The 25,075-nt window shown below is 36.9% G+C and overlaps 1 protein-coding gene across 2 annotated transcripts in view; it reads left to right on the top strand.

Annotated features, from left to right (window-relative positions):
• LOC110477384 (thrombospondin-2) overlaps window positions 1–23,466 on the top strand; it is a 30,128-nt gene extending 6,662 nt beyond the window's left edge. For both annotated transcript variants that reach the window (XM_085575450.1, XM_077782099.2), the window contains exons 5-22: window positions 2,082–2,275; window positions 3,038–3,178; window positions 3,409–3,505; window positions 4,210–4,380; window positions 5,206–5,382; window positions 6,110–6,283; window positions 6,721–6,848; window positions 6,962–7,114; window positions 8,161–8,379; window positions 11,442–11,549; window positions 12,575–12,734; window positions 14,155–14,273; window positions 14,713–14,947; window positions 17,757–17,984; window positions 18,468–18,739; window positions 19,707–19,804; window positions 22,029–22,168; window positions 22,599–23,466. In XM_085575450.1, coding sequence (XP_085431576.1) covers window positions 2,082–2,275; window positions 3,038–3,178; window positions 3,409–3,505; window positions 4,210–4,380; window positions 5,206–5,382; window positions 6,110–6,283; window positions 6,721–6,848; window positions 6,962–7,114; window positions 8,161–8,379; window positions 11,442–11,549; window positions 12,575–12,734; window positions 14,155–14,273; window positions 14,713–14,947; window positions 17,757–17,984; window positions 18,468–18,739; window positions 19,707–19,804; window positions 22,029–22,168; window positions 22,599–22,606 — 2,822 coding nt within the window. In that variant the 3' untranslated portion in view covers window positions 22,607–23,466. The remainder of the gene's footprint in view (window positions 1–2,081; window positions 2,276–3,037; window positions 3,179–3,408; window positions 3,506–4,209; window positions 4,381–5,205; window positions 5,383–6,109; window positions 6,284–6,720; window positions 6,849–6,961; window positions 7,115–8,160; window positions 8,380–11,441; window positions 11,550–12,574; window positions 12,735–14,154; window positions 14,274–14,712; window positions 14,948–17,756; window positions 17,985–18,467; window positions 18,740–19,706; window positions 19,805–22,028; window positions 22,169–22,598) is intronic.
• Window positions 23,467–25,075: the final 1,609 nt, after the last annotated feature.

Consider the following 25,075-nt stretch of genomic DNA (forward strand, 5'->3'; position numbering starts at 1 on the left):
CCTTCAGCCCTAAGGACACAAAAAGAGACAGGACTATATTTTTCCAATGTATTTTTAAGCCTAATATGGGAATGTGACATATGGTGAAATGGTGGCTGGGGATTGCTGTTTGGTTGAGAGTAGGAAAGTATGTCTGTAGTTTGATGGCTGCTAATCCTTTAGGCGGGATTTATATACTGCACTGGATAGGAAAGATGACAAAAACACACCTAAATAGGAACATCAATAAAATCCCTTCTTGAGTTATATCAACAGAATTATATTTGCATATGTGAGAGGATGCACATTTTGCTCTTCTGGTTTCTCATTTTAATCATCTGGTCCTTAGGAAATTAGCAGGAAGCCAGCAGCAGAGAACTGATTTCCCAGTGATCCCCAGGCATCTTTTTTCAGTCACTGCCAAGTACCAGTAGGAAGTGAGGATTTAGGTCTTCTAACATAGTTTTGGTTTACGTTTCCTGCTGAGATTGCAACTTTATTAATGTCCTCAGAATGTTCCAGTCAAGGCACACTCCATGTTGGCTTGAAAAATATGAAGTTAATGATCTGAGAAGTGCTGTGGGGGGATCTGAGAAATCTAGTGTTCCAATGTGGTAGGAAAATTGCATTCTTTCCAGGGAATCAAAAAGCAGCTGAAATAAATTGTTATGACACAGAGTTCTGATTTGCTATGTGGTTTTTGTCCATACTGTAAATGAAACTGGACAATTGCTTCAACTTTGGAAAACTGAGAACAATTTTTTGTAGACCTTGGCTAGTGGCAGATGTTTCATAGCTAATTTAAAAGCACATCAAGCCAATAATTTTAAGTTTGGTTAAGAAGTAGTCACTTAATGTCATACTGTGGGTTGGTTCTTTGTTCTTCTGTTTTTAGCCTTCCAAATGAATAAAGAATACTTTGCTCCTGTTTTCATTTCCTTTTTTATTTATATGTAACACTTCAGTATAGTAAAGCATCAAATCAAGCCCTTAAATTTTCTGAAGATTTGCCACCTTTGGTGATTTGTCGAAATTGAGTGATATTGGGGTTTTAACATAAATGTTTTATCGCACATGTTCCTGTGCTGATTTCTTCTTTTATATTGCTATATCCTTTGCTTGTCTTCTCTCTTAGGTAACCTTGAGCTATTCTAACATCACAAAATCTGTTAAAGGAGTCTTTATTAAGAGAGGGAAGTGTGGATTGCTGTATAGCTGTTACCAACTTTGAGTTTCTCATGGAGTCATTAGAGAAAGTGTCCATGGAATCCATAAGACATTTACCTGATGGAGATTCAAATGCTTAACAGAACACAGACTGTTTTATTTGTTTATCTATGTAGTTTTTTATTAATTAAAATCATGCATTCTGTTATTTTTCAGGAATTTACTGTAGACAGGGATGTCTTTTAAAATTATATTAAAACATGTCCAGTTCTCTTTGTCTAATGCATACAAAGTTCTATTTTAATTACAATCTGCCTTTTGGAGGCATGTTTGGAGTGATATATAAATAATCTGTCTGATCTTCACTTGACCTCCATTTCATTTCAGAATGAAACTGTTTTTATAACAGCTCTTCTGAGCTTAACACTGGCAGTGCAATACAGAGCAGCCCAATCTGGTATACGTTGAATAATGGTCCAAATTTGACCCAACCATGGCATTTATGGAAGAGCAAGGACAGTTACTTTCTGCAAGGAAACTTTCTCCTGCCTTTTTCTCTGCCTAGAGGAAATGTGATAGGTCATAAAAAAATCTGAAACCTTTTATGTCTGAGTGGATAAAATAGGTTTGCTTTTTTGATACTGTGTCCTTTTGTTAGCCTTCTTCATAAATGAATGTGTTGCAGTGCCAGCAATTTTAAAGTGAGGGCCGTCAGACACAGCTTGGATCTTAATTTTGAAAAGGGAAAGCCTATAACTGGAACCAGCTGACATCTAACCCCTTTTTTATTCATGGGTATAATAAGCATGAAGCTGTGCCAAAATAGATGTGTTTAAACCCTACCTATGGGTGCCAGTCTGTGATTTCAGCAGAATCTGTAATCTGTGGAAGAGCTTTGTATATGCTGCTCTTCTCTTTCATTCTCTTGCTACCAGCTGAAGTGAACACCATCAATGAGAGCACTGAAATCCTTCACTTGAGCCCCGCAGTCACAACCGAGTACGTGGGTGAGAAACCGGAGAAGGCCGAGTTCTGTGACCGCTCCTGTGAAGAGCTGGGATCGATGTTCACAGAGCTCACTGGCCTGCGCATCGTGGTGAACAACCTGGCTGACAACCTCCAAAAAGTGGTAGGTACCTGCAAGTCTGGAGAACTGACAGGGGTCTGCTGTGCAGTGCTCTTTCCTTCCTTATTTTATGCTGGGGTATTTAACAGATTTCTGTATTGCATATGAACACCTGTTAGTGTATCTACATAATGTAAAGATGTCCTCTTTTCATTGACACTAGTTTGGTAGTTCTTGAGTACAACACTTTAGTCAAGGCTTGGTTTAAAAAAACACACAGACATATGCATTCATACACAGGGGAAATCCTTCTGAAGGCTTGGAAATTGAAAGCTAGCAATCTCAACCTTGCTTGCATGCTGTTAAAGTATGGGCTTTTTACTATGTTTACACCATTTATGAATACCTCAATAAGTGTCTACATGGGGTACCTAAACTGCAAGTAAATGTATGGGATTTTTATAGTTGAAGTATGATGGTAATGTTTTGCTGAAGTCTGGCCCTCTTCTTATTCCGAATCAGCTAATTATTTCTAAAAGCATTTTCTTCGTATGCCATATGTGTCAGGACTAAAGTCTTCTCACCTGAAGTGAAGCTGTAGCAGAGGAAAGCAAAAAGACTAAGAGCAGATTTTCCTTAGTATTGTCATTGTGTTTGTACCATTGCTAGAATTGCTATGCAGGACTGCAATACTTAAGATTCCTTATGAACAAAAAAATAAAATTTTTGATGGAAGAATTTTGTCAGGTTGTAGCTCGGTTTTGTCTATTTAAAACAGTTTGCTTATGAAATACACAGTTTGTTTTCATTAAATTCATCTTTTAGTCTGAAGAGAACCAAATTATGTGGGAACTGATTGGGCCTAACAAAACAATGAAGAACCAACCGGTTTGCTGGCAGGATGGCCGTGTCTTTGCAGATAATGAAAGCTGGATTGTGGATAGCTGCACCAAGTGCATTTGCCAGGTAAGGTTTTGGAAGTACTCTTCTCTGCAGAAATGAAGTTACAGTTCAACTGTCCACATCAGGTCATATTTACTTATAGTGTGGCTGGACTTAATGACATTTATAAAAAGGAAGTCCCTATGTCCATGATAGAACAAATCAAAGCATTTCAACAAAAACCTTCCCCAGATGCCTACCTTCATTTACCTCTCTGTGAGCATAAATTAGTAAATTGATTTCTTTGCCTTTAGGATTCCAAAATTGTATGCAATCAAATCACCTGCCCAGCAGTTTCCTGTGCCGATCCAGTTTTTGTTGAAGGTGAATGCTGTCCAGTCTGCTCTCATTGTGAGTATTTAGCTGAGGAGAAAGATGACTTTGAATAATGCCAAAGACTAAGATGTCAAGGCAGGTAAGATCAAATATAGAACTGTATGTATACAAAGATCATACAAAATAACTTGGGTGCTTGAAGTTACCCTCTGAAGGATCTGGTCTGTCTTCATTGATTATATTGGTTACTTAGAATTAAGGTGATAAACTGCTTAGCTATCTTGGGCATAAAATATTAAATGCATGTTTCTCCCCAGTCACGTTTCACATTTTTTTAGTCATTCAGAGCATAGGGTATAATTCTTATAATGTACTCTTGATCATGTTCACCATTATGCAGCTTTCAAAGGTGGGGCCACATATCACACTGACCTCTATTCTGAAACCAAAGGCAGTTTGGACTCAGAGTTTGGCTCAGTTCATTCTAGAGACAAGATGTTTTTCCTTCAAAGATCAGTGCTTCTTGCTTCAAAGATCAGTGTGCAAACACACTGCACACAAATTCATGAAGATCCAGGATTCTTATCTCAAGTAACCCCTCATTATATTACACCATAGTTCTGCACCATCAGTGGCAGCTTGGTAAAGCAAAATTAGAAAAGGAGAGTTCTCCATGTTAAAGTACATATTCTGCAGAAAAAGAAAAGGTAATATCTTCTAAGTAGGATAGTAGAGCAACTTTCAAAGCTAAGCACTTTTTCTTACCTCTTGCTCTGCAGCTGATGACAGTGAGGAGGGCTGGTCACCATGGTCCGACTGGACAAAGTGCTCAGTTACCTGTGGCTCTGGGACACAGATGCGAGGAAGGTCATGTGATGTCACCAGGAGTGCTTGTACAGGCCCCCACATCCAAACAAGGATGTGCAGCTTTAAGAAATGTGATCATCGCAGTAAGTAATGTATTTCTTCCTTTTTAAAAGCTTCTTTTGACATCTCAAAGCAAAACCAAGTTTAGTCAGGACAGTATGCACCTGAGAAATCCTATATGCACAATTAAAGTAGCTGTCATTAGATTCTTTGCCAATTTTCCCCTTTCAAATGTTTCTCCCTTTCCTGACAATTTAATAGGTATGTACATTCTGGGCTTAGCTATGTTAAAAAAAAAGATGGGTGATCCTTTCTTTAACATTATGACTGGAGTATTTTGTTTGAACTCTGTTTGGATATTACACTTAGTTTGTAAACATGATATTCAAGGCTGTGTTTACGTCTGCCATTCAATCATTGTTGGGCCATTCCATTAACTTAGCTGTGCTCAGGAATACAGTAATAATTGAAGATTTCTGATAAATATCAAACTACTTTATTATTTAAGGCACTTACAAGGATGATATTCCAGAAATACAGTAGTTAATGCTATTGGAAGTACCTGTGATATCCAGGCTGATATAATACCTAAGGCAATATCTAGCAGCTGAGGCTGCTAGATGTCCAAATGTACGTTTTGAACAAGTATTTGTTTCATTGGAAAAATTTATTTTTAAGTAAAATATCTGACATAATTGTTAGTCTTATATTGGTTACTGAAATTCCTAAGAAAGCTGTTCTTGAGTACCTGAGCTGGCATGCTGGGCTTTGTAAGTGAAATGGTGGGAAAGAGATGGGATGTTAATCAGATGCAGTGAGAGGCTCATTAGAAGGCTAACCTCATAAGTGAGTTTGTGTTACTGCTGCAGGTGGGCTGTTTGCTTGATGTGTCCTCTTTTCTCTGGCAGTACGTCAAGATGGTGGCTGGAGTCACTGGTCTCCCTGGTCTTCCTGTTCAGTTACCTGTGGAGTGGGAAATATCACCCGCATCCGCCTCTGCAATTCTCCTATTCCCCAGATGGGTGGGAAAAACTGTGTGGGAAATGGGCGTGAAACGGAGAAGTGTGAGAAGGTTCCATGTCCAGGTATGTCTGTGGTCTTGAATCAAAAGTAATACAATATTCCAGCTGGATTTCTTCTCTTTATTCAGATCTAAATGACAGTGAATTTCAATGATGGAAAACAAAATTTTATCTTATGAGTGAAATAACACACAAAGGTGTTTTGACAATGAAGACAAGAATGCAGTCAGAGGTTTTGTAAACCTTGCAAATTATAATTTGGCTTTAAATATTAAGAGTTTGAGAAATTTCCATTTTAGTGATGTGTCTCTGCATATCAAAAATAAACACTTCCTTTCTAAAAGGAAGCTCTCTGTACTTGTTAGGAATAGATATACAATCCCCCAATAGCCAGATTTCTTTGATATTTGTGCACACATTTTTTACACATTCAACACAATTGCTGTTATAATTCTTTCTTATTTGTCTACACTTTTAAACCTTTTTTAGACCTTTCATTCCATACACTTTCACTTTCCTTTTATATAATTTTTCCTCCTTTTTTTCTCTTTGCATATCTAATGGGCATGGCTTGGTCTTCTGAATTATTGGCCAAAAAATGCCTAGGAAACAGTTGGGTATTTTTCATTAGTTTCTGAAATATTGCTATCTCAGTGCAAACGTCTGCTATCATCTTTCCACATACATAGTGAGGAACTGTCTCTAGTCAGCGATCTGATGAAGGGTTGTCATTGGCACCAGATATCCCCACTTTATTGCCTGTGATTCTCTGTTCTTTTACATATCTTAGTGAATGGCCAGTGGGGTCCTTGGTCTCCGTGGTCTGCCTGCACTGTCACCTGTGGAGGAGGAATTCGTGAGAGGTCTCGGCTCTGTAACAGTCCAGAGCCACAGTATGGAGGAAAGCCATGTGTGGGAGATACCAAGCAACATGATATGTGCAATAAGAAGGATTGCCCAATTGGTTGGTGTTCATTCTTTACTCAGTCTGAGTCACTATTATTGCTGTTATCTCTTTAATGGGTCATTATCAAGTCACACTACAGGAATCTGCTAATTATACCTTTGTTTCAGTAGAGGACATTTAACTATTTTGAGTGCTATTTAGTGGGGTTTTTTATATATTTGCAATACCAACTTTCTTGAAGAAGTATGCCTTTCTTAAATAGGGATTGAATATGCTCTAATGTATTCAACTGGGTGTAGCAATCTAATTTTTTCATATCAAATCAATAGTAATTTTTCTTAAATGCACTTAACCCTAACTTCAGGGGTTTCATAAGAGTCCATTGCAGCAAGTGTGATTTAAGCTACTGACCAGAGAATACCTGTTTCTTAAATGAAGTTTTACATGCCTTTTATGCTCCTTATTTAATTTTCAGTTTTGTGTGTCTTTGCCAGATGGGTGTTTGTCAAATCCTTGCTTTCCTGGAGCAGAATGCAACAGTTACCCAGATGGGTCTTGGTCCTGTGGGGCATGTCCAGCAGGATACCTTGGCAATGGTACCTTCTGCGAGGATCTTGATGAGGTATTGGCTTTGTTTCCATTAACATCAGGAAATCACCATGACAAATTCATTATTTGGGAATTACAGAGCCATCTAATTGATTGCTCCTTTTTTTTTTCTTTCTTAACCTGCAGTGTATAGCTGTGTCAGATGTTTGCTTTAAAGTGAATCAGGTCCATCGCTGTGTGAACACAAATCCGGGTTTCCACTGCTTGCCGTGTCCTCCACGCTATAAAGGAAGTCAGCCCTATGGAGTAGGGCTTGAAGTTGCCAAGACAGAGAAGCAAGTAAGTGATATCAAAGGGAATTTGATGGCTTTGAGTAATTCTCATCTGAAATATCTTTGAATGATGGCATAAGATAAACTTGGGTACCAAACAAAAATAGCTTGAAATAACTGTTGTTTCAGTGTATTTTTGGTTTCAGTAACAAAATACTGAATTTGGGATTGGGTTTTCTAAGGGTTTGATTTTTTTAGGTGTCTTCACAGTTGTATCAAATGAGCCTAAAATTCCAGGAGCAAACATTTCCCTGCTTTGCATTCCTTTCTCTGAGGTTAACATACCTGTTATGGAGAGTGGAAACTGAAGAATTAGGATTTTTTTTTTTTTCATAAATATGATTCTGTTAATAGCAGTGGTATCAGACACATGTCTGAAGTTCTCACTCCCTAAATTCCACTGGGCCAAAGCTTATCAGTGGTGAAGGACAGCAGGAAGTAGAAGTGAGGTTGAAGACTAGTCTTTCCTAGAAAAGACAAAAATGTTAAATTGGAAGTCATGGTTGGCCTTCTTCTCTTTGTTGCTGTTGATTCAATCTGTGGTTAGCTCAGCTTGTGAACTCTACGTGTCAATCATCTGTGTAAGATTCTCAAATACTGTCAATGACAAATATAGTGATAAGGAAGAGGTAACAAAACCGTTTGTGAGGTGAATACAAGAATTCCTTAGGGTCTCTTTGATTTAAGAAAATTGTCCTTTTATACTGTCAAGCAAAGCACTAAAGAAAAGAGGCGAGTACAATCGCCTTTCTGTTGCAATGAATTTCTGGGGTTTAATGACATCTGGAAGCATGCTAGATACAGTTTGAAATTGCTAACCACTTTAATTGCTTTTTAAATAATGTCCAATTTTTTCTGTGGTTTGTTTTAATTATTTTTATTGTACATATTTGTTGGAGTTGTGAACTGAGAGAGCAGTATAATTTATTAACCACAATCTCAAAACAAAGTTCCTGTCTTCAGACCTCTAACTGGTCTGATTTTGAAGAAGCTGAGGCACACACAGCTGGCTGTGATTATCAGGTTTCAGTGAATATGCTCCATCATTTCTAGGTCTGTGAACCTGAGAATCCGTGCAAGGACAAGACACACAGCTGCCACAAGTCTGCAGAGTGCATCTATCTGGGCCATTTCAGTGATCCAATGTACAAATGTGAATGTAGAACAGGTTATGCTGGTGATGGACGCATTTGTGGCGAGGATTCAGATTTGGATGGTTGGCCTAATAATAACTTGGTCTGTGCTGCTAATGCAACATACCACTGTGTGAAGGTAGGTAAAAAAAGGTTGATAAAATGCTATGTGTTAACAACATTTTCACTTTTTCCTAAGAAGTTGTGATTAACCCTTTTAATTCATGAAGCTGGTGGTTTCTTTCAGTAAGTTTTGACTGTTACAACATGCTCATTTTCTAGGAGATGCCATGAAATGTGTATTCACTTAATCTGGTAGGATACAATAAGGGATTCTCCAAATTAAATACAGAGTCCTCTGCTTTGGATTTTTTCCTACTCAGAACACATGGCCAATTGGGATGCTTGTAAATGGAGTTAGGACACTGAGCAGGAGTTGCCTAAAGCATGGGTGTGAAGCACAGAGCTAGTGAGAACCAAGCAGGGATCTCAGGGCCCAGGAGAGTGTGAAATCCTATGTACAGGGCTTGTAAAAAGACTCTGACAGCCATATAAGGGCTAGAGTTCAAAATGCTGTCTTGAACTACCCTTGTTTTTAAAGAGTTAAGCAGACCACACTCTGTGACAACTGGATTCAGAGCCCAAGATAATTTTTAACAGTAGGAGCCTAATGAATATGACTAATTAATGTACTCCTTATTGCAAAGGCTCACAGGACCAGGATGAGAGATTCAGCCTCTCTCACCCTTCAGAGATGTGAAATCCCAGCTCTCACCCTCGCAAGGGGAGTCACCTGAACTGCCTGCCAACATTGGCTCTGCATGTGGCAAATGGGACCTATCCAATCTTGCTGTGCAGCTGTGCTGTTGTAGTGAACAATGAAACATTACTACACCCATAAGAAAAATTAGCATCAGGATTCCTAAAAATGGTGGCATGTCAGTTTAATAGGGTATGTCCATGTGGTATATTCCCTGAGACCTGGTTCTGTGCTCATCTGAAGGGCACAGTAAGTCTTGATTTCATGGCCTGAGCTTCCTTCCAGTGGGAATTACTCAAAAATGGTGAGCTTCCTTGTAGGTCTTACCCTGATGCTGTACGAAACCAGGCTGAAAGTTGCTCTGCCAGTTTAACAATGGCTTAAATAGCTAAAGGAGCAAGGGCACCCCTGACAGGCAATCCCCTGGATCCTAGTTCTGAGTGGTAGCCTTGCTGATGGCTGAATTACAGGCACAATACAGAGGGGCATACACTGATTGCAGCAACAAGTTAAGCAACTGGGATGGAGGAGTTTTGTCAGAGTAGAAGGCATGTGCAGGTGTTCAGTTTTAAACACCTACCTGTGGGGCCACTGACAGAACTGGATTACCTGTGTATGTTCACTAAGAAGACACTCAAGTATTTTGCTAATCAGTAATGGCTCTAAGGGCAAGATTTTCTCTTCTGAGGTCTTTGAGGGTTTCTTTTCCCAGATCTGAAACATTTTTGCTGCTCCATGTTAAAGTGATATGCCTATAAATCTTCTAGAAGTTCTAGCAAAAAAATTCTGCTTAAAAAGAAAAAAGAAGAAAGAAATAAAAAAATGACTGATCTCTAGACTACTATAGTGGTTAAAACACAGACCAAGAGGCTAGGAAAGTTTGAAATCAGGCTTTTTGAGAGACTAAGTCACTTGTGTGCATCTGGGCTCTGTCAGCCCAGATATGAATGGGAATTTCAGATATGAATGGAAATTTGCGCCTCAAATGTTGGTCTTCCTCACTGTAATTGATGTTTGTTCATTGTAGATTCAGCCAACTTAGCTGTTGCACTTCATATATATTTCTTTCAGTTCCTGTCATCAGAATTTGCACGTGTTCACTCTTGATGTAACACAAAGCATTTGTTTTGGTTAGATACAACATGCTGAACCCATTCAGAAAAAACTGTTTCCAAAGTTTGTTTAATATTTTGTGTAATATGTGTTGATCTAATAGACACAAGTACTTCATTTAAGTACACTCCACCTGCCAAAAAAGAACCCTTAAAAATACCACAAATTTGCAGGCCCTTGTATTCTTTATAAAATCTCCTAGCTGAGTAATTTGATTTAAAAAAAACTTCTTTCCTTGAGCTGATAATGATTGAACATTAACTTACTCTTGTGACTATTTTCTTTCATTATTTCAAAACATTTTTTGTATTACTGGAAAGCAGTGTTAAGGTGGACAGTCAAGACTCTTCACAGGTATTTGATAAAAATGTTGGGGATTTGATATTTATCACAATATTTCCAGTACTCTTTTTCTTAAATTGTCTGTACTATTAGAACTGAGATTGAAAACATCTGACTATAATTCTAATTTTTTAGAGTATGTGTTACAAAAGAGGTATTTGTGCACTCTTTTGTCAGATTCAGTTTTGTGTGAGGTAGATCTGGAATGTGAGTGAAAATGAGAATAAGTGTGTTTTCATAGATGTACTTATTCATAGCAAGTGGTAGAGTTGCAATCAATTTTAGCTGATTTTAGTATTTAAAAAAGGGGGATATTAAAAGGTTGGCAAGCTATTTTACTTATTTTTCAGTGTAACTTAAGATGTGTTTATACAAAATAATTCTTTACAAAGTTGTGGTGCAAAACAAAGAGGTCTGTTTGACTCCTATTTTTAAAGCCACATGAGTGCAAAGGTACTCTTTTGCAGAACAGTATAAGACACTTTTTTCAAAATCCTTTCTTAGAATGTTCCCCTTCATTGATGTGTAGTACTTTCCATTGCTGTGTAGTAAGTTTCCATATGAACAGCTGTTTCTGAAGACCTTCTCTTGGCTTGGTTTTTTATTTTTCTGGCAACAAAACCTGGTGATTTTTTTATGTGATCTTCAAATATATCTCATGAATTGTCTACAAAAAGTTATTGTAAGAGTGCGTGTCTGTGCGTGTGGTGTGTTTGTTCTTTGCTAGTTCCCTCTAAAATTTACTAGAAATGTCACACTAATAGCAACTGGGAAACAGAGTCATTTGCAGCTGCATTTCTCTTACTTTACAATATGAAAGCAGCAAATGAATACTACCTTTGCCAACAAAAAAACAGGCACTTTAAAAAGTACTTTGCTGATTGCTCTTGTTTTATAGTCTCTGGTGTACCATATCTACTCTTCTGCACAGGCAAGTTATCCTGACATAATGTAAACATAATGTATTGATTATTTCTTTTGGCCAGGATAACTGTCCCCTTCTGCCTAACTCTGGCCAAGAAGACTTTGACAAAGATGGCAAAGGAGATGCCTGTGATGAGGATGATGACAATGATGGTGTTGAAGATGACAAAGTAAGATGTGTATCTCTCTGCCGTATGTTTGACCTAATAATCTGATTTTAAGGAAAACCATTACAATAGATGTGAACTTTATTATTCAGATCTTCAATTGAGTTATTCTGCACTTCCTTCCCTGAATGATGTGTAGTGCAGAGTAAAGCTGTATTCAGTCAAAGGAGAGTAGTACTGTGCAGAGCAAAGCAGACTGGGGAGCCCCTGGAATTATGTTCTCTGTATCGGTTTTGAGTTCAGTTATGTACATTAAAACAGTTTAATGGAAAGTGGTAATGGATTTTTTTATATTGTAATGGAAGAATGGCAAGTCTACTGTGTTTGAAAAGCTGGTAAATATTATATATATATGATGTTATTTTTATTCATGGTAACTTGTTTCCAAAACAAGTTCCAAAACTTGTTTCCAAAACAAGTTCCAAAACAAGATCCTTTAGATCTGCCCAGAAGACAAATTAATTTACCTGCAGAGCCTAAAAGATAGCCATGTAGTCTAAAACCGTTGCCTTGTACAATCAACAGAAAGAGGCACTTTGAGAGTTTGCCTTACCCTGGCTTTTTAGAACATATTTAGGATAAGGGAACTGGTATTAGAATTTTACTGTTCCTCTTTGTTCCCTTCAGAGGCAACCTAGATGCTCTAGAGCTTCAGATGGTTAAAGTTGGGTAAGAGCTGTGTTCATTTGGTCTCTATTTGGAAAACTTAAAAAAAAAAAACAACCCAAATAATAATTTGATAAAGAAATATCATTTAGTAGGTGTATTTTTTAAATTGTAGCTAGAAATTGTTTTACGAACAGCATAAGATTTTTACTTGCCTCTAATTGTATGAGTGAGCCAGGCTGTCCAGATGCCATCCTGTTACTACCATGACCTTCAGTATACGTACAGCTTGTCCACTGAAAAATAATGGATCAATATTTGATTTTTGAATTCTGTCCAAGCTGAACAGGAGTTACCACTTCATAATATGCTCTCATGAATTGTGATTTATATTGTGAAATCTTTTTTTTTTTTCTTACTAGGACAATTGCCCTCTTCTGTTCAACCCTCGCCAGTTTGATTATGACAAAGATGAAGTTGGTGACCGCTGTGACAATTGCCCCTATGTGCACAACCCTGCTCAGATTGACACAGACAACAATGGGGAGGGTGACTCCTGTGCTGTGGACATTGATGGAGATGGTATGATTTACCAATTTTGAGAATTAGGTGCTGTTCCACAAGTGCACTTTGGTTTATGTCCAGTAAGACGGGCTACTTGGTTTTATACGTGGAATAAAATTTGGTCTAGCAGTTCAAAAATACAGAAGACAGAAGGCTGAATTTTATTTGCCCTGTGTAGTGTGGTTGTCCATACAGTCCCTAAATGACTACAATTAATATTACTAAAGAATAAATCAGTGAGTCTTTATCAGTGTAATCTTTAAAAAAAAAAAACAAAAACAACTTTCTTTCATCTGTGTTCCAAAGTAATCAGGGTCTAATATAACACTTGTTGACTTTTCCTTTTCCTTTTAGGGAGGGAAAAGAACATCAAAATATTCACATAGTAAAGACAATATCCATAGTAATATGATCTGCTTTTCTATGAATGTATAAGTATGCAAAACTCACAGTAATCTAAATATGCATTTTTTGCATGTCTTAAAATATTGTTAGAAAGTGCTTATTTCCTCCACCAGTACATTCCTTTATAATCCCCATTTGATCAGAATTAAGATGGGAGAAAAACACTTAAATATTGTTTAAAAATCATATCCCTTTGTCATTTCAAATGTATGAGGATACAGAAATACTAAAAGTTGAAGAAATGTAGCTTTGGATTTTAAACATTTGGATGTTTTTGACTTTAGCTTCTGAACATTTGGAAGTTCTCTCATCCTCCTTCTGATCATCAGGTTCATACTAGTACTCGTGGTAGTTCTGCATTTGAAGAAAAATTCAATCATATGTTATTGGCTGAAAGATTATGCAAATCTACAGGGACAACGTAATACAGGGAAGGGTCCTTTTATCTTTCCCAGACAGATATACCAACATGTGTTTGTTTCTTTTCATCTTACAATTTTGAAGTAGACTGTTGGTTTTATAATGAAGTTTCCTGAGGAGGAGCAGTTTCTTTTGAAAATTTGGCATACTATACAACTAATGATGAACATGTTCTGGTAAAATTATTTAATGCTGAGGCAGCTGAATATTAATACAGTTGTTTCTATATAAAAGTTCAGAAGTTTGAACCTGATATAGCTGTGCATTCCATGCCATTTCTTAGAGTGGGGGACTAAAATCCAAAACAAATTATTTAAAAAAATTCCCCACCCCTTTATCTGTTATACAATGAAAAGGACTACATTCTAAGACATAATCAAGCCTTATTCTTCCATAGGAAAATACATACAGAAAACTTTGTCATAATAAGAAAAATTGATACCATAATTTTTTTTCTAATATTAGTTTTAACTATTTGTAGCAATGTTGTAATCAGAAAGATTGAGCCCCTTGCTTCTTCACTGGTGATTCCTGCAGTCTGTGGCTGTCTGTGTTGTATGTTGTATTATTTTGATTTTTTTTTTTAATGTTTTGTTGGGTTTTTTTCCCCTAGACATTTTTAATGAACGGGATAATTGCCCTTATGTCTACAACACAGACCAGAGCGATACAGATGGTGATGGAGTTGGTGATCAGTGTGATAATTGTCCATTGATGCATAATCCAGACCAGGTAAATGACGAATATAGTCTCCTTAATGGTAACATCAAAACAAGGGCAGAGAAAAGACCACAGGAATAGGATAGGAATTGCTATCAGTCCCTGTACTGAACAGCTGAAAAGGTGAATCTATATTGCTCACTTTCACATCTCATATTGTGAGATTCCTTTGTATCAGATGAAAGGGAAGTACAGTGATGATTGCTTTAATCCATCTGCAAGTAAAGCCATGTCCTGCAAGTATTCTGGGGACCAGATCTTACCCACTGATAGAAGAATAAGTTGCCATACTAGCTTGAAGTTATGCTTGTACTTTTAGCACTGTTGTCATTGTGATATTTGTCACTACAGAAGCCCTTGAAGAGAAGTGTTGAACAATTAAGTACCATGCTGTACTTTTGTATTGAGTAAAAATAATAAAATTATTCTGTACAATTCTTTTTTGGGGTAGACTGATGCAGATAATGACCTTGTTGGTGACCAGTGTGACAATAATGAGGACATAGATGAAGATGGCCACCAGAACAACCAGGATAACTGCCCTTACATCCCCAACGCTAACCAGGCTGACCATGATCAGGATGGTAAAGGAGATGCCTGTGATTCTGATGATGACAATGATGGTGTCCCAGATGACAGGGACAACTGCCGCCTCAGATACAACCCTGAGCAGGAAGACTCAGATGGTAAGAGCAAGGTCATATGAATTTCATCTACTTCTTAGTATCTGATTTTGATTTTGTAGTATTAACATTTGGTGAAGAGAGACTTCGCATCAAACCAAGCTTCTTTTGACATTTGAGACACCATGGAATTCAATGGAACTAAACTGGTCAGTTTGATCAAGGGTTAGAGCATTAGGAAACATCTTTGACAGGAGCTCAAACATGCACATACTTAATTATAGGAGAAAATCTTTAACAGTTTTTTTTTTAAACAGAAAAATCCATGTTTTTGTTAAGATTCTTATTTTCACATTTAATTGAAATATTAAAAGCGTCAGAAAGTATTTAAAATATCTTGAATTACAAATACTTTAAAAAATGAAAAGTGAGCTGTTTCATTTTCCATCTGAAAATTAAAATGGAAAAAAAATGGTTTACTACTGTATTTTATTTTGAAAAATAGACTATTTCTTCAGGATATTTTAAGTCTATCTTTTTGTTTAATTGACTCCTGAGCAACTTTTCTCAAATTGTCTTTACAGACTGCTTTAAATATGTCTTGATGATATACATGTCACAGTTTAAAAAAATGGATATGTAATTGCCCTTTTTTCCTTTTTTTTTTGTAAAATGTTGTTGGTCACCTCAGACAGTACTTCTCTGTGCTTGGTATTATTTAAATAATTAAATAGCAATAGTTTTGCAATTTTAATTTTGAAAATGTTTATGACCCTTTAAAAATCACCAAATATGTTTGCAATAATGACCCTCGCAACAAATGCAGGTAAGCAGTTTCTGTTCCAAGTTATACAGCTTGATGGAGCCGTTCCATGGCTGTGCTGTAGAAATTGAAAGCAGAATTTATTACCTACACAATATGTTTTTATGTACATTTAGAAAGATAAAATGCTGAGCCTTGTCTGATTGCCTGCTAAGACAACTGCTGTCAGTAGGAAGTTTCTGGTTGGTAGTCAGTAGTAGCTCTTAATTTTAATAACCTTTCAGTCCTGTATGTTTCCAGAATATCTTTGTATTTTCCAGTCCCTGGAATAGCCCCTTAATTTCATAAATCCAGAATAAGGGTGACCACAAGCTGATATAGCTTGTCATCTATCACCTGGTTTTTGTAAAGGAAACTACATTGATGTATGGATTATCGATTCAGAAAAAGCAGATATTTAATCAGTTTAGCCAGCTCATCACTGTCATTAGCAGCAGGTCCAACAGAAATCTTGGAAAAAGGGTAGATAGAGCAAAAAATTGTTCCCATGCTCTTGAAGATGTTAGTTTTAGCATATAAAGATGAGGCCCTGGAGAGAGCTGTTGGATGTGACTGGATAAACAAACACTTTCTAACTTTCCTTGACAGGGAATGAATGTTGTCAGCAGCAACTCACTACCAAATGAGCATCAGCTGGACTTTTAATGAATAATTAGATTCTTCTGTGAATTATCTCTTTGATTTGGCAAAGGAAACAAAATGGGAAATTAATTCCCTTTTCTCCAATGAGTGCTAAGACAAACAGGTGGAGGAACAGACAGCTGGTCAGGATTTGGAGTTGTCTATGGCAGATAGCCAGCATGGAAAATGGGAGCATTTCACCACATATTTGAGCTGCACAGAGCCCTGAGATACTAGATGTTTCAATTTTCTCTAATTACTCTTTTCATTTTTGGCTATTGCCTAAAACTTGTTCTGCTTTTTTGTCTGAAAGCTCCATACTTGGGTAATGCTGCGTTGGTTAGTCATGGTAACGTTGCTTTCCGTTTTTCTGTGAAGTATCTAGTAGTAGGTCAGTATTGACTGAGTTGGGTCATTGCTGTTTCCCACTGTGTTAATTCCCATGTTCTTAGGGCAGTCATAAACACTGGGGAAAAAAGCCCAAAAATCAGATGCTCTGCTATGTGAGGATAGAAACAAATTAGTCGGCAGCACTGGGTTTGCATTAGTACCCAATGTAATATCCAGTGGTTTCTGTTGTAAAAATTGGAGCCATTTGGGAATTTGTTTCTATGCTTGTCTAGCCAAGCTTTTCTACAATATTTTCAGGTCTTTGTGCTATTGTATGGCATAGAATAATAGTCATTGGCAATGAGCTTTTTTTATAAATGCCTCCTTTCACTTCTTGCTCGTTGAGGCAAGTCATGTCTCCTTGTGTCCATTAATATTATAGGTAAACTAAGAAAGGAAATAATTTTTAGTTTTTCTAAAGTATTTCATGTAGTAAAAGTGTTGAGCAGAAGCATAACTATAGATGAGCTGTACATTTTGTTCTCTAAAAACTTCCTGCAATCCATATAACAAAACTTAATTTTTTCATTCTTCTGAGGCTAACCCTGTTGAATGAAGTGCTGCCTTCTTTTCTCATACATTTTTTTGAAGCACTATGTTATTTATAAGTCATATTGTTCTACCTACAAGTGGAAGAGTGGCTAAGCATGTATTCTCCCTGCTTTCTTTTGACATAGAGGTGACGCATCTGCAATCTGGAACATCTTAGATGGATTGTTGCAGAAAGAATATTAAGACAGTGATAAGAGTCTGAAAAATAGTTTAATATTATCAACAGTATATAAATATTTAGTAATGTAATGTGTGGAAGATTAAGATTTTAATGCTATTCTTTGAATTGATTTGCGCATCACATATTTAAATGTGGTGTTATATCCACATCTGGAACAAATTAAACTGAAAATGTAATGCAAGCATTAGTGAATTACATCGACACAGCAAACTTCCAACTTTTCCCACCCTGATTCCAAAGTGATGTATAAAGTGGGGCTGGATAAATTGCTAACAATTGCCTCTGCTTATTCACATTGCTTACAGGTGATGGGAGAGGTGATATTTGCAAAGATGACTTTGACAATGACAATGTTCCAGATATCTATGATGTGTGCCCTGAAAACAATGCCATTAGTGAAACTGATTTCAGAAAGTTCCAGATGGTCCCTCTGGACCCCAAGGGAACGGCTCAGATTGATCCCAACTGGGTTATTCGCCACCAAGGCAAGGAACTGGTACAGACTGCTAACTCTGATCCTGGAATAGCTGTAGGTGAGTATCATTTTGTCACCTCTGGAAAAGTAGCAAGTGATTCTGTGATAAGGAAAGGGAAAAAAAGGTTGATAAAATGGTAGAAAAGGTAGGAAAAAAGGTACACAAATGCATGTTTTTAGTGCTGCAAATGTTGGACTTACAATGGAGGCAGTGTATATGCCCGAAGTATAAACAGCGCAATGCTGCCTGCATTTTTTGTCCATTCATCTCATCAGTGACTGTAACATACATAAAATATACAATTGAAAAAATTTTGTAAGTATAGTGTCTGCTGTCTTCAATGCCCCTTGTAAGCCACTTATTTCTCTCCAGAAGTCTTCATGCAGGCAAGTGTAATTACCTCCACTTCTACAGGTGGGGGAACTGAGAAATACCACTTATGTCTCCTACCAAAATTCAGGATGTAGCTGGGACTCTTGGGTGTGTGTAACTGGATCCAGCATTGTAATGCAGTGATTTGTCTCTCTTGTCTTCTTCCAGGCTACGATGAGTTCAGCTCTGTTGACTTCAGCGGGACATTCTATGTTAACACAGACCGTGATGATGACTACGCTGGCTTTGTCTTTGGCTACCAGTCCAGCAGTCGGTTTTACGTTCTGATGTGGAAGCAGGTCACTCAGACCTACTGGGAGGACAAACCCACCAGGGCTTATGGCTATTCTGGTGTGTCGCTCAAAGTAGTGAATTCAACAACTGGTACTGGTGAGCACTTACGAAATGCTCTCTGGCACACAGGAAACACCCCTGGACAGGTGAGAGATGCACTTTTAGGCAAACAATATTTTAAAGATAAGGGACATGTTTAAAAAATTTCCTTTCACACCTCAATTTTTGCAGATGTTTATCAGTGTTTTTTAATTCCCTTATTAGTAGTGTCAATAGTAAAACATTCATTGTATTTCAAAGACAGTCACATAAAAGGGAAGATGAGGTGTGATCAAAAGGAACATGAGAGCGATGTCTCAGTTATGCACAAATCCTTTGTTGCTTCTGTATTGGCACTTGCTTCTTTGGTGTTCCAGCTTGTTTGAATTGCACGTGGTTTAGAGTACAGTGACAGAAAAAGAGAAAAGACATTGAAAAAAGAGAGAAAAACTGCTGCTGTTCCAGATAGGGTTGAACCATGGAAAAAACTTGTTCATTTTGGAAATTAGGTTAGTAGGGCTTCACATGTGGATATGAATTCACAGGACTGTTACTGAATGGGAATTTTTAAGGAGCAGCCACAGGCAGTAACATCTGTGCAAGCTGCAGTTCCTCTCCCTCACTGGAGGCACTCATTCAGCATCAACTCTGTCAGCCTGGTTGTGTGTATGTGCAAACCTGAAGAGTTCCAGAAGCATTTGGACAATACTCTTGGACACATGTGACCCCTGGGGATGGTCCTTTGCATGGCCAGGAGTTGGATTTGATGATCCTTGTGGGTCTCTTCCAATTCAGCTGATTCTTTGATGTCATAAGGGAAGTCAAGGTTCAATGCTTTAACAGTCTTCAGTGACTCTAGCTATGAAACAGCAGGAGAATAATTGATCGACAGTTTAAGGCAGAAATTTCCATTACTTTCACCCCATAAAAGTAGTATTTTGATGATACAGTCAAATGTTAAGCTATTTTCAGTTTCATACTCCTCAGAAAGTAAGCTTTGGCAGTTGCTGTGGTGGATGTAGAGTTACTGGGGCATGGTGTGTTTCTAATAAGGCATTTGTATTCCTACTGCAGGTGCGTACTTTGTGGCATGATCCCAAGAACATTGGCTGGAAAGATTATACTGCTTACAGGTGGCACTTGATTCATAGGCCTAAAACAGGATTGATAAAGTAAGAAATATTTCTGTACTTCTACATTTTCTAGTAGCAATGCTTTGTCTCTATTGATTTAAAAGCTGTTACCAGTTTCATAGTTGTTTCTGATAAATATGTTACTTCTGTGACTGTCCAACATTTTGGGAACACTTTATAATCTTCAGAATAATTTATTTTCCTTTTCAGATATATGTAATTTAATCTGGATGGTTCAATATTTATATCAGATAAATACCCTTAAAAAAAATTGGCCTCTTTCTCAGTAGCTTTTCTGTAAGGAGACCAAAAATTCGTGAGCAAAACTCAAAGCAAGATTAGAACATGAGATTGCTCCCCAGCATGAGGGATTTCAGTGAATGAAAATAATTATAAACATGAGCATTGCCTCAGGGAAGTAGGCCAAGGGCTTGTCTCCTTCAGCATCCTGTCTCCTGTAGTGTCTTATACAAGACAGTGCAGAAGTGGCCATGAGCACATCTGTAAGGCACACAAGGAGCTGTGGCAAATGACTTTCTGTAGAGCCCAGCTGTTTTTAGCTGATGTTTCAAAGACTGAGCATTAACTGCTCATGTCAGTTTTATCTTCTACTAACTACTGGAACTGTAAAGGATATTTTTCATGGGGTAGAGTCAAGCCTTACCGCCAAAGGTCTTGCTTGTGCTTACATGAAGGAGGTTTTCATTTGTCTGTGAAAGACAAAGTGTAGACAAATTAGGATAGACTAAGTTACGTGGTTTTGTAAAGAAAGAAGTTTATTTTTCCTTCAGTGTATTGCAGTGCAAATAATTGACTGATATAGGTCAAAAAGAAACTTTTTTTTTTCATTCATGTTGCTGTTTACCTGTAAAGTCCTTTATACAATCTACATAGTGTCAAACAAAAGATGTTACCACCGGTATCACATTAGATTAATCTAACATAGCAAATTCTGTGGTTTGGGGCACTAAATTTCTCCATACTTAAGGGTGTTCTGATAGAAAATGAATTAATTATTTTTTTCACTAATGAAGTCATGAAACAACTTATTTGTACAGAAATATCAATTCCATATGAACATAAGAGCTATGTAATTTTTCTGGTGGGTTCAATGAATTATTAAACTCTTTCCCATATGTTTCGGGTTCTTGATATTTTGAGAATTCTATTAAATAGGATTACATTAACATGAAAATCTATAATTTTTTTACTCTTCTTTTCATTGTCCATAAAATACTGATCTGAGGGAGCTGTTTCATACTTATCTTTGTGCACTTTTCAGGAAACAGAACACTTTATTACAAGTGCTGGACATGCATTTCTGTCTAAACAGAAGTCTGCCCCTACCTAACCACTGAGTTCTAGAAGCTGCTCAGGGGTTGTGATCCTCATGTGAAGCCATCTTGCTGTGTATAACTAATGCATTGTCAATTGAAGCAGGACAATAATCCCTGACTCCAAAGACTAGTCTAATTAACCAACTATAGAGTAATTTCTCATTTGGCCAAGGAGACTGAGAGCCTAACAATCTCAAAGTCTCCCAGGAGAAGCAGAGGATCCAAGTTTGTGGAAATGTAGTCTCTCTGATAAAGAAAGAAAATGAAGTGCTGACTTTAGAGGTCTTTTGTCTCCAGGGTTGATACCTGCAATACTAAAAAAGACCCCCAAGAACCAAAGAAACCAAGTTCTCCTTTTCCAATATATTATTAGTCTAGCTCTTTGTGTCCAAATCCTTCCAGCTTTCACTAAGCTCTTAAAATGTCTGAAATTGAGATTCAGCATGTCTCCAATTAATGCTTTGTTTGACTAAAGCGATGGTTCTTACAATTTCTGATGTTGGCCCTTGCACCTAAAGATAAGTAAATCAGCTGTTCACACAGCTGCAAAGACAGCTTTGTTCAGTGATGTGACAAGGTTGTGTGCTAACCCCTGAGTTCACTGGGACAAGGGCTTATCAGTGAATGCTAGTACATGACATAGTTCATTCCAGGAGACATGACTGTTCTAAATAAAGAACTGGGAAATCTTTTGCAGATGGTGTGCATGAAAACACTAAAGGAGCAGCCCTACTGCTTTTGATTAATGTGTTATGGCTGCCAGCCACATGGGTGTGAGATAGAGATGAGAAGTGATCCCTGCAATGAGGTTGGGTTTTCTGGTGCCTTGTTAAAATTAATTCTGTTCCAGTTTTTAGAGACTGTTACCAGCTCTTACACTGGATGCTGTATTATCCTCCTTGTTTAATTTATGTTCTTCTTTACAGAGTGTTGGTTTATGAAGGGAAACAAGTCATGGTGGATTCTGGACCAATCTATGATACAACTTTTGCTGGTGGACGATTAGGTCTTTTTGTCTTCTCTCAAGAGATGGTCTATTTCTCTGACCTCAAATATGAATGCAGAGGTTAGTTACAAAAAAATGTTTGGAAGATGCTTAAGCCTTTCATAACTTGTGGAACAAGCACAAAGTGTCTAAATGTAAAGTATCCTCTAAATGAAAAGCAATCTGTAGTATCATAGCATGGCATAAACCTTTGGTGAAATGCTTGCCCCTAGAATAATCTCAATTTGAATAATAAACCCCAGATGTTTAATACTATCCACCTGGAAAAAATAAGGTAGAAATTTCTGAGAGAGACTTGCTTAGAATTCTCTCTGTATATCCACTGTCCTCTGTAGGCTATTTCAGTATGTCCTCCTGTTTGTAGAAAAATGAAGAACAGAAGGTGTTGTGCTACATCTCCTAAGTGTATCATGGTGGAGTTCTTGTTTGATTGACTTCCTAAACAAAAAAAACCCAATCACAATTAATATACTTTTCCCTTTTCTTTCAGATGCTTGAGCAGTGGTTGCTGCATTACCAGCAAAGTACTGTAGATGCTATGCAACCCAGACACCTCAGTGTACCCTGGTACTCCCAGTTTCTATTTTTGTGTACCTCCTGTCCTATTTCCTCATGCTCCACTCTCCAGGATCCTCCCAGCTGCCAGGAGTGTTTCAGCCACCCTTCCACCCAAGTGCCTTCTCACAGCCAGGACTAACGAAACCTAAACGTGAATGTCGGACCCACCACTGAAGCAAAAGCAGATTGATACGTTAGAACATTTTTGTAGAGTGAAAACTTAGCAAAATGTGTTTGTTTACTTGTCTTTTTTAAAGAATGACGTTTACATATAAAAAAATGTAATTACTTAATGTATTTATATATATGGAGAAAAAGAGGGGGGATGATGATTATCAGTTGTTATGTTTAAGTGAGGAAAAATATCTCTTAATTTTTTTGGGTGTACGGTTGACACTTCCTAGCTCTGATCAAGACTGGACTTGTAACACAGAGCTTCTGGGTCTAATTTTAGCAAAGTAATGGAGGGTCACACCAACAGTAAAAATTACTTTGGATATTAAAGATCAGTTATAAACATTTCTTGATTCAAAAAGGTGCTTAGTTGTTAAGGATGCTCTTAGTAATACTCTTTAAAATTATTACTGGTAGAACTGTCAAATTTGCAACCTAAAACATTCTTTAGTAGGGGCTTTATTTAGGCCAAACAGAATTGAACTAGAAACTCTCATGTGAAAGGGAAGAGTGATTTATTTAAACATCTGAAGCTATCACTATTGTCTGACTTTCAAAAAATTATGTCCAGTTGCCGTGTTTTCATCATATTCTGCATTGCCTTGTAATAAAGAATATACCATGACTATGTGGAGCAAAATGAACCTGAACCACTTTTCCACCTCTGCTGCAAAAAGCACTTTGACATCCTGAAACCTGATGTGGGTTTTTGAAAAGGCGGCAATGCTTGCCATTACTTAATTTGGTAACATATGAATTTAAGGTTCCATTTATAAATATTTTGTTAGTATTTATTGTGATTATAATGCCAAGCTACCTTCTCTGATAATTGATTTTAAAGCATATAATCCATCAATACACAAATAATAATAATGATCCATCAATAAATTCACAAATAATGGTATTTTAAACCAATTTTTGAAAGCAGATCACAATATGTAGATATTGTCAAAGCATGGCCTACACTTAAGTATAGTTCCATGGGTTATAGTCATGTATACTTTAAAATTAAATGAATAATAATAAGGAATTTACAAATGGAACCTTAATATATATATCCAGTTACCCTTATTTTAATATTTTTGTATTGTTACCTATGTCTGCTGTATATAGAACTTCTTAAATAATGCTGAAGGGGTACCAGTGTTTATTCTAAACAGATACAACAGTTACTCAGATAAACAATCATATAGACATGTTTAACATTTTTGTTTTGTTTAAGATTTATGAGCGTTGTTCATAAAAATAACACAGGCTGGTGTAATTTTATTCATAGATGGGATACCTGATGGAAGAATACAGTACCTCTGCCTTCTTCTAGGGCACAGTGAGCTAAATGTCCAATCAACTTTTTCTCCTTTGAAATAGATTTTGTGGCTGTATTCATTAGAAAGGAATCAACAGTTGCTGGCTTTATTGCACATTTTATAGTATTCATATTATCAATTTTTAAAAAATTTTTAGCTTGTTTTGTTGCTGGTTTTTCTTTTGTTTTGGATTATTTTGTTGTTTTCACAAGTCCTCTTCATGAGGTTTTTAAATATTTCAGTTTCTTTTCATGTTTCAAGTGGCATCCCCAATTTCCAAGTGGAAGGGAGGATGACTTCATGAAATATAATGAGTAATGGCTGTGTAGGGTTTTTTGTTTTGTCAGACAGAAACATCAGTTTAGGGATGAAGATGTTAATATTTGGACTGTATCATAATTTTCCTATTCTATGTAAATTATTTATGATGGGTTTTTAAATTTCATTTTCTTTTTTTTTCCTTGCAAGTGTGTGTGAGAGAGTGAGACTAATGAAATTTCATTTTGTTTTGCCAAAGATTGTAAATAATTATTTATTTGTTTACAAGGACAGACATTTATCAGTTGTTGTCCTGATTCATTTAGTCAGATCCTCATTTATATATATATATATATATATATATATATTTAGAAATTAATAATAGGAAATAAACTGTAAAAAGGTTTTATAATCCAAAATCTGTTTACCTTTTTTATAGTTACAGTTTTTCTTTAAAGAAAATATTCCATTTTGCTAAGCCCTTAGCTAAGCCTATTGTCTTGCTGTAAACCAGGTTATTTCAAGCAAACCAAGAAATCTGTTGCTTTGTTAAAACATCACTGACTGTCTTCTAAGTTTGTAAACAGCAGGTTTCCTAGTATCTCTGACAAGACATCGTTCCCCATGAAGTCTTTATCTGGCAAACAATCACAAATTTTATTTATAGCGT

Source organism: Lonchura striata, chromosome 3 (genome assembly GCF_050655825.1).
Source record: "Lonchura striata isolate lonStrDom1 chromosome 3, ASM5065582v1, whole genome shotgun sequence".
NCBI lineage: Eukaryota > Metazoa > Chordata > Aves > Passeriformes > Estrildidae > Lonchura > Lonchura striata.